The 10,150-nt window shown below is 39.9% G+C and overlaps 1 protein-coding gene across 7 annotated transcripts in view; it reads left to right on the forward strand.

Moving 5' to 3' along the window:
- The window catches only part of CUNH14orf79 (chromosome unknown C14orf79 homolog), a 13,114-nt gene extending 5,652 nt beyond the window's left edge, over nucleotides 1-7,462 (forward strand). For 5 of the 7 annotated variants that reach the window (XM_017729158.1, XM_017729157.1, XM_017729155.1 and 2 more), the window contains exons 3-6: nucleotides 2,507-2,655; nucleotides 4,151-4,280; nucleotides 5,580-5,693; nucleotides 6,669-6,836. In XM_017729158.1, the coding sequence (XP_017584647.1) occupies nucleotides 2,507-2,655; nucleotides 4,151-4,280; nucleotides 5,580-5,693; nucleotides 6,669-6,836 (561 nt within the window). Of the gene's footprint in view, nucleotides 1-2,506; nucleotides 2,656-4,150; nucleotides 4,281-5,579; nucleotides 5,694-6,668 lie in introns of all 7 variants that reach the window. The other 2 variants (XM_008629801.2, XM_017729159.1) reach the window with 2 other exon arrangements.
- The last annotated feature ends 2,688 nt before the right edge of the window (nucleotides 7,463-10,150 follow it).

Here is a 10,150-nt window from a genome sequence, read left to right on the forward strand (position 1 = left end):
AGACAGGATTTCTTGCCCTTGCCTAGGAATTTTACTTGTTGCAGAGGTATTACTAGGGAAAGCACAAAGAAGTGGGTGGGATAAGCTGTCCACACTGACTGAGTGTAGATACACAAAATACCTGGTTATTGGTGTGCACAGAGAATTCTAATTTTTTGTAATGCTGGAAACAGGGGACAAGAAGTCTTCTGTTGGATAAAGAGAATGTTGTAATGACTGAAGCTGAAATGGAGTATAGCAGGTTGCTTGTTTCTTTCCAAAAGCAATAGCTCTTAATCTTACTGAAGCCTTTATTTTGCATTTGTTAAGGGTAGAAGGAAATGTCCAGTACGAGTTGAATAAGTTAACCATGCTTAGAGTTTCAAGTTGTCTTTTCTCAAGGTAGAGAGACACAGAGCTGCTGCAGATTTCTTGGAGTGTAGAATATATGTGTAGCTTGTCTTTTATCCCTGTGCTTTTTGTGTTAGTTTGAGATCATAAACTCTTTGGACTAGGGCTCTGTCTTCTGTATGGTGAATAGAAGAAAGGCCAGGTGGGTTGGAAGGGACCTCTGGAAATCATCTCAGGTCAGAGGTCTGACCTTCAATGCTTATTGCTTTATTTAATTGAATTATGTCAATTGGGATCAGAATCATGTGTTTTCAGACAGAAACAATCATTAATTTCCTTGCAGTAGCTGAGTTTTTTGCCTACATGATTGAACGCTCTGAGGATGTTTCATGTGCTCTTTAAACACTGGCCTGTGAGAGAGGGACTGGTGCATGTGTTTAAGCCATGGGGTATTTTGATATAATAGGATATAGAGGATTTATTCAGAAAGTACTGATGTGAACTTTGTACACTGATTTTTTATAGTTAGCACAAAACCACAAGATAAATGGAAATATACCCAAGCTTTGTTTCAGAAACACTCGCTGAAGTAGACAGTAATAAAGACAATAAAAAATCTCTTACTTTTTATCTGTTTTGGCTAAACTGTAATTCAGTGACTGGTATGTGTGTTGGAGCAGCACCAAGGCTCTGTGGAGGTGCTGCAGTTGTGCAGAGCTGTGCTTCCCTCGATGCACTCCCTGGGGCTGTAATTTCCCCATCCCGAAGCCAAGAGCAGCTGCCTGGCTTTTCCTTGATTCCCATCCCATTTCAGTTTTGGTGCCTACCTGGAAGTTGTTTTTTTTTCTTGACCATGTATGCTTTAGCAAGTGTTACTTCACAGAATTCTGCTTTTCAGGCATCTGTCAGGATCCTCCATGTTGTATCTCCGGTTGAAATAATTTACAAATTAATTGAAATTACCGTGACACTTTGGGGAAGATTCAAAGGAATTTACCCAGGAGTCTTTGAATGTCCCAGCAGTGAATCATCAGGACAGGCATTTTAGCAAGGGTTTACTTCAGGAGGGAGCAGTGTGGGGCACAAATTCTGTTCTTTGGAGCATGGTCAGAAGAGCAGAAGCCTTCTACCAGCTCTAGTGATTTTGTCCACTTATCGTTAGATTAAATCCGTACTCTCTCAGTGTTCACCCCACTTCTGAGTTCAGTGTAATGAGACTCAGGAGCTATTTCAGCTGTTTGAATTACAATTAAATGAAACCATAAAAATATGGATTATCCATGCTTAGGGTTTTCAGACCAAATTGTTGATTGCTGAGCAAAAACCCCAAACTGACTGGTTCCATTCTTCAGTTTTCACACAACGTTGCTGCTCCTGGATTGCAGTCCCTGGGCAGGGTGGTGAGTTGATTAATTGCTTTTATTTGGAAAATTGCAGTAATTCCTTCTTTGAAGGAATAAAAGGACACAGCTTCTGAACCAGATGGCATACTAACATCCCTCTAGGGTAGGATGCAAATTATGCATGTTTTTCCTTGCATATGTATTTCTTAATTGTCAGATAACCCTAGTACTTCCAGTAGCCCTGTTTTGATCACTCCTGTGGCTGTGGTCAGTTCTCCAAACCTCCTCCTTGCCACCGCTGGAGGAGGAACAAGGATTTCAATTAGGCTCTGATTTTTAGCATAGGCTGGAAAAAGTTTGTTGCAAATGTGAGGATACAGAAGCATCCTCACCCCCGCTTTTTTGCAGATTTGCACAGTGCAAGTATTTATTGGTAACTGTAGCATTTAGCAGGTGTGTTACATTTGGTTGAATTAGGAGTGTTTGAATTCTGAGTTAGCAAAACAAGCTTTTGAATTGATGTGTGCACCAGATTTGACCTGGACTGAATCAGCTGAGCAGAAGGAGGAGTCATAAGCGTTAAATATGCAAACCAGTCTATGACCAAGAAGCTGGGAAGTTAAAGACTAAGGTTCATCAGAAACTCTGGGACTCTTGCTTCCTCTAATTCTAGGTAAACACTCAAAACACTGAAATATGAGCTCAGTCCCTCTGCTGTTAATAGTAATTCAAAAAACAATAAGACAATCTCTAGAAATATTATAGTCTTTGGACTTCATGAACTATGGGCATGGCCTGTATGGTGTATGTAATAAAACTCTCCTTTTTTCTAGGCAGACCACAGCTGTGAGGAGATATTTAGGTTGGCCTTTCCAGAAGTCTTTGTACCACAGTCCAGAGAGAGCATAAGAAGCTTAGAGCAAGTTCTTGATGAAAATAATGGAGATGTTGGGATCCCTGAACTTTTGAAGAATCAACTTTGGTAATGAGCTTAGATTAACAGTTTAAAAACAAAACAAAACAAAACCCAAAAACCAAACAAAAAAAACCCCAAACCGAAACAAAACCAAAAAAAAAGGGGAAAAAAGGAAAAAGTTCCTTTGCAATTACACTATTTATTTCATAATTTAAAAATCAGTGGTGCACTTAAAAATCTTTTTAGTGCTATGCTTTTCTGTGTATAGATCTTACCAGTTCTGTAGCACGTTGTTAAAGGAAATGGAAGGTGTTTTAGCCATTGGAAAACAATGAAGGGAATATATCAAAATTACTAATTCCTGCTTAGGGTTTTTCCTGCTGTTGGTGTGCCTTCTTATGACTAAGCCTCTGGAATGCCAGAACCCAACAGGCAGCCTGTTCTTCCTGTTTGCTTGTCCTTTCTTTACAGCACATCCCACTTATTTCTTCATCATCGGAGGCTGCTGCTTCTACTAACAACTTACTTGCTGTTTTTTTCCTCCCACTGAAGTTTTCCCAGCTGGTAACTTCTCCTCACATTTAACCTGATGTGCTTCAGAATCTGTGGTACATCTGGCTTCTTTCTTGGGCTACATTAATAGCAATTAGTATCATTAACTAAGCTTTCTCTTGTGACAGCTGGAACACGTCTAGTTTTGTTACATGTTTTTTAAGGATCAGCAGCTTCTGAGCAGTATTGTAGTTACCAAACAGTGTTGCAGTTATTTTTTTATAACCCTGAGGCTTTGTGTCTAGAAAGCTGTGTCAGACCATACTTGAGAAATGTCCTAAGACTCAGAAGAAATGTAGGTAAAACTTCTAGTGGGGGCACCCATTTGGCCAAGTTCGCTGCATATGTGTTATATTTTAATCAGCATCAAACTTGTGAAGAAATATAATTGTAAAGGGGACTGCACTATTATAGCAGAGCATGAAGTAAAGACAAAAATTCCCTCATCTACTGTGGTGAATAATGTCAATGACAAGTGTAAACTAAGTAAAGCCCAAGTGAATTTTTATATGTGATGAATGCAGTGTAAGAATACAAAGTACCACAGTCGAGGGAACTCCCTGCTTCTCACTGTTTCAGCAGTGAGTGCCTTTGGCTTGTTTTGTAGGACAGGTGCTGCAGAGGTGAAGTGTGACCTCTGGGGTGGAGAAAGACTTGAGAGGCAGAAAAGGCAAAGTGCAGAATGCACAGGGCAGAACTCTGCCCACATTTCGCAGAAGCACCTGAATAATGTGAGCTGTGTGCATGTAGCAGTCTCTGAAACGTGCTTCCAATGCCCTTCTTATCTGAGGAGCACAAACAGTTATGTTGACTTACTGCTTCCACTAATTGTCATGCCAGCTAATTAGTACATTGGGTTGATAGTTTGGACAAGTGTAGAAAGAGATTTAAAACAAGTTGCTTGTTAGATCAGGGTTAGTACAGAGCTGTATGTAATAATGTAACTGTTGCATACGTTCACTGGAAACCTCATAGAGCTCAAAACCTCAAATTGTGTTTTGTTTCCTAGCATGGATTCTGGAAATGTATGGAGAATGCTCAGAGACTTTGATAATACCCTCAGCTTAAGACATCCCTGGAGTAAGTTCCATTGCCAAGAAAACCTCCTGAGTGTTCTCGGGATAGATGCAAATCAAAAGGTAATTGAACAATGGTTTTCCATTCTGCCAGCATAAACACTGTGCTGGGAATCTGATCTTCTGTCAGCTGTACATGCAGATGAGTGAGGGACCTGATCTGGGTGAGACATGAGGTTTTTTTAACAGGGAGCTTTTTAAGATGATAGCTTAGTGTTTTCTCATCTTTATGTGTGACTAACTATGAACTCGTGCAGGACCCAGCTTCGATTGTCTTTACATTGAAGTCTGTCAACACAGCTCCCTATTAGGTGGTGCACTCAGCTTTGGTGTAGATGGACAAGTAGCTTTCAGGTGTTAGAGGTGGAGAACCAGCTCTCAGGTGTGTTTGCAGTAGGATTGTTTACTTTTTTTGCTTGGAGTGCAAGAAAATTGTTAGCCTCTAATATCCTTCTGTTAAGTGAAAATCAGATCTGAATGAGATAGGCTGTTAGAGTAATTATTGGATGTTTTTACTGTATAGGAACTGAAAGCGTGTTCAGCTTCCCCTTTCCTCACATTATTCCTCTGTCTGCTTTTGCAAGGCTTGAGGAAGAGTATGTTTTAAATCGGATTGAGGCCAAACCAACAGTACTGAAAGATCTCAAAAAGAAATGTCTCTGTTTAACAAATACTGAAAGATCTCAAAAAGAAATGTCTCTGTTTAACAATCTCTTGTTTTGAGGAGATACAGGGGTCAGGGACGGTTTAGTATTCAGTTATTTAGTTGGGATTAATTAGTCACATGTAGTTTTCACAAGTAATTGTTTCAATTGATTATTTGAATGCTGAAGCACGGGGTTGGCAAGCTACTGATTTTATGGGCATATTTGCAGGTAGAAACCTATTCTGCACTTGAAAGTCACTTTTATAGAACTGTCATTTAACAGAGAGGGAATGGGAGACATTTCTCCAACACAGCTAAACTCCCATTCTGTTCCTTTCTTGCCCCCAGCATCAAATCAATGCCCAGGCAGCTTTAACTTACATCATTACTTCTTGTCTGTTAAAGGAAAATTGTATTGCTTGTAATAATACAGATTAAGATGGATTTCTTAGCAATGCGTTGGTGTTAATTAAGGCTAATTCTAATTGGAAATGGCTTTTTTATTAATTGAAGTCACAAATTCATGTGTGTAGGTAGAACTGGTTCTGGCATAAAATTGTTTTAATGCAAAGGGAGCACATGATAAAATACAGCTGCAGAAAGTAAAATTTAGTGGTTGCTATTTGAGTGAAATTTCTCTTTAGGCAGTATGCACTGAAATCAGATAGAAATGCATAAATAAATTCATAAATAAAATGTAAATTATGGTTTTTTAGGACATTTCAGAGAGCCAGGCTGATATTTTTGAGGAAACAAATGTCAAAGATAATGAGAACTTTAGATTTGATGGATTCAGTGTTAATGACTGCAAAGCATTGATCCAGACCAAGGTAAGAATTGCTCTGGGAGTGAGCACTTCAGAGAACCACAGAGTGTATTTAGCATGTTCCTCTCTTCTGTTCCAGCACATGTTCTCATGTAATGGTTTGGTCCTGGTATAATTTTTGGATGTGGAGTAGGTTTTTACTCTTTGAAACCTCTTTGACAGCTTCAGAAAAGGAAGCACTTGTTTGTTTCTTGTTACAGCAATGCAAGTCGGAAGGAAAATTGTGTCATCCTCCATTGCTGTAAAACACCTCAGTCACCTCAGTCTGTTTTTTAACAAGGTATTTTGGAGGAATATTCTTAACACATGGTCTCTTCCTCAATGGAGAATAAAATTGAGCAGCTATTGTCACTGTGGAGACAGTTTGAGACACACTTTCATTGCTCTGTTTTATTCTGTTTACTGCCTTGGACAGTGAAGGTGTACAACATTTCTAGGAACTTCTTACATAAGAGATGATAGGCTGGAGAATTCAGAAATAAAACTTTAAAAGAGTGCCCAGCTTATTCCTTCTTAACTCAGTTCTCCTTCCTTCGAGTGAGCACATGAGGGGGGGATCACAGTGGCTGAATCACGTTGGAAATGTGTAAAATACAGGAACAGGGTTTAGACAAAGGAGAAGTGGTTTGAAACATGAAGAAGGAATAAAAGTGAAAAGAATTGTGATACAAAGTTAAGGTAAATGGACACTATTTTTCTGGAATAGCCTCATAAGGGAAAGAACAAACCCTGCAGCTTGGTGTCTGAAAGACAAATTCATTACAAAATATATGTTGCTATTTCTAATTTAAAGTAAGTCAGATCATATAATGGGATGTTTTCCATTTATCTTCATAGTTATGTCTTTTCCCTCTAAAAATTTTAAATAAATTTAAAAGATTATTTTAATGACAATTTTTACCAATTAGGTTGGCATATGCAAAGTGATTAGCTTCCTGTAGTATGGAAAAAATTAACTGAGTTTTTCTTTTTCACTCAGCTTTCTGTGTCACCAGACTCCAGACATGGTCATCTTTTCACCTGCAACCTCTTTTTGAAGACCACATCATCAAATGAAAACACAGAGTGTATAACAATGCCAAGGAAGAAGCAGATTTTTGCTACACACAACCTAAAAATGAAATTTTTCAGTAATGATGTTTGTTGAACTAAATGCACTTTATAGTGTTTTTTTGTTTTTGTTGTTGTTTGGGTTTTTTTTGAACTGAATGCAGTTTACCTTCATTTTGCTACTGACTTGGTACTATAGACTACAGATGTTCTTTAGGAAAGTGACATATTGCTGTATATGAGGGAGCTAAGGCCACGTTATTAGAAGATATTTCTCCTGTTAAGTTGTGAAGTGAAATTTTGTAATTTTGTCCTGCCGAGTTTTGCCGCAGAGTTGTGTCCCTTACAGTAAATGCTGCAGCTGCAAACACACTTCAAGGTAACTCTGGTGGATTCTCCTGAACTACTGACCTTTCAGGCCTTAATGCCTCTTCAATCAAAACCCTCCTTTCCCTGACAAAATCTGTTTAGCATGTTTAACATGTGCCTTGTCACCATCTCTCCTACTTGCTCCAGTTTGGATCAGCTGAGATCTGTTGCTTTGCCACTGCTGGATGTAATGAAAGGAGCCTTCTTCATTTGGGGACTTTCAATGGGGTTTAGCAGAGTAAAAGTGTTTTAAATTGTCTGTGAAGCCTGCTGCGGTGATAGGGGCGGAGGCAGCAAAATGCTTCGTTCTGGCGTTGTTTTCTGACTGAAATAAATCACCTCGTTGAAGCTGATTGTCACAGGACATGTTGGGTTCATTCAGCCACACTTACACCATGCATACCCTGCTTGTAAAAGCTCAGCAGCGTCGTAGTTTGGGACTTGTGCTGCACAAAGGTGTAAATTCCTGCCCTTTTAAAATTTTATAGTAACTATCGACTGTTGCCCATCTTCCTGCATGTTTGAGTGCCACAGGGGATGTACTTCACTGTCATTCAGGGAATCTGTGTTGGTTCCCTGCCAACTGCAACAGCTTTATTTATCCATCAGCAGTAACTTCTACGCGAGTTACTGATCTGTTTGCTGCTCTGGCCATTCTGAGTATGAAAATTTTATATGGCTTTTTATTTTAAAGAGTTGCTAAGCACTGCAACTGATATTTTATGTGTTGAAAGCAGGGAGCAAAGTTGGGTGTTCCAAAACTAAGTCAGTTAATTATTTAATACCTGCCTATTCTGTTCTTGGAATTAAGAATACTATAAAGCACTGACAGACTCCAACCCTTAATCTAGTAAACTGTTCAGCAGTGACATTACAATTGCTCTAATAACTTCAGTAATGCTTATGATACCTCAGTGCTATTAGCATGGGATGAAATGTGTCCTGCTTAATCAGCAGATGGAACAGGGAAAAATGCTGTTTTGAAGTGGCTCTGTAGCTTCCCTGGTCCTGGAAGGAGTTCTGCAATGATAAACTGGAAACCCCATGTGGATACAAGAGCAGGGTTAACTTTTTCAGTTAACCCTAGATTTGAATTAATTTTCAGTTTCCCTTGTATTCTTTCAGAGCTCTTAAACATGTATTAAATAGGTTGTAGTCATAAGCTCACAAAATGTTAAATTGCCAGTAAATGGTGAATGAATAGTTGAGGTTGGTAATAAACCTTAATAAAATCAATTATAAGATTAAAATCCCATTTTTATGCTTTCATACAAGCAGGGGCCTGCAAAGGGGCTAGGCTAGAGAGGGCAACTTGTAGTGTATGTAACACTCATGGATGCATCAGAACCCTCTTTTCCTCTGGGTTTTCAATTTTGCCTTTGCTTTTTGCGAACATCGGATGAATGTATCAAAAAATGTTTTGCACTGTAACTCTGGCAGAAGGATGAATATGTCATCTTTCCCTCGTATTAGCAGATTTTACAGCCCTGTCCAAGGTACAGAATGGAAAGAAAAAAGGGTTCAGCCCTTATGATTCAGCAGGGAAATAAACCCCTGGGGTTCCAAAGGTGATGGGCTCCACCTTTCAGGTCTTTCTCTTTTGGACAGATGCTTTGGGCCACCTGAGCCCTCACTACCTGTAAGCACTGGCTGCATAAGGCAACTGAGGGACCTTGTAACTCCCAGTTCCAGTCTGAGATGAACAAATTCACCTTCCCAGAGGAAAAGTCTAGCAAAATGGGAATGACAAAGCAATTCAGCTTCAAGACTGGGGAGTTCTGGCAACCCTCCAGCTCCCATCAGAATTTGTACACAGCCAGCACATTTGGGGGGGTACCCACAAAGACAAAACCGGACTCTCTCGACTGGAAAGAGATCAGGGAGACAAACCAAAGTGTAGCCAACCATCTTCAGGCGCATTTCGTAGTAAAAACGTAGCCTCGCCTTCCGTGGCTTTCCCGGGAAATGAGGGGCGCCGGAAGCGCCTCTGACGTGTCCTGCACAGGCAGTGAGCGCTCGTTTCCTTGAGTCATTTCCTCGTTCCTGCTGTCCCTGGCAGGCGGCCCGGGGTGTCAGCACACGCTGTGTCCCCAAAGGCACGGCTGCACCAGGGCCCCCGCTGCCCGTGCTCCGGGACTGCTGCACTGAGGAAGTAACACTTTGTACCTCCGCACGTTTTAAGCTACCATTTTCACCGTTTCTCATCTTAGTTACGAACTCTCAGCTGTGAAATGCTGAGTTTTGATGAACTAAACGTGTCACTGTACTCTGTGTTTGAGGAAAGCAAATACCACAGACTTCTGACATTTGCTTAGGATTTTGAAAAGGTGAATACGAGAGCAAGGCAGGAGTTTTGGACAGCAGAGCTAGACAGGAGTGCCTCTTCCTTCTGCTGGGATTAGAGGGAAAATATACCCATAGAACAAAGTTTTACGAAGTTCCAATCAGCAGTGTAATTACTGAAATAGCTTCCTTTGTGGAAGGAATGCTGTAAACAGCTTTGCAAAAAAACCCTTCAAACCAACTTCATTGTGAAAGACTGAAAATTTTTCAGTGCATATCCTAAAATGTGGAATTTAATTAATTATAATAATTTTTAAAAGAGTCAAGAAAAGGAGGGGGGACAGTCAGACTCCAGGATGATTTCTAACTATACTATAAGCCCACCATTGGTTGTATATGCGGAAGATGGAGTCAAAAACAAATGAAAGAAATCTTGTAAAAGCATAAGATTTTTTCAAAACTTTTTCAAGTTTTTTTCATTACAGGATTTAAAAGCACTCTGGCATTTTTTAATTATGAAGATCAGCTCTAACAGTTTAAAAAATGGGACTTCCTAGAGTACTCCTACTCCAGTTAAGCCAGCAGAGGGAATTTGGCTAAAACTGAGCTACCTTCAAATTAATCGTTAACCCCCAAATTTCCCTGCGGAGCCAAGTTTAACTTTCCAGATCCACTCTGGAAGATCCAAAGAAAAAGTTTCTGCTCCTTCTACTGAAATATGTCTGAGATCAATCTCCTAAATTGCCTCCCACAGCACAG

This window comes from Corvus brachyrhynchos, unplaced genomic scaffold, assembly GCF_000691975.1.
Source record: "Corvus brachyrhynchos isolate BGI_N302 unplaced genomic scaffold, ASM69197v1 scaffold1, whole genome shotgun sequence".
NCBI lineage: Eukaryota > Metazoa > Chordata > Aves > Passeriformes > Corvidae > Corvus > Corvus brachyrhynchos.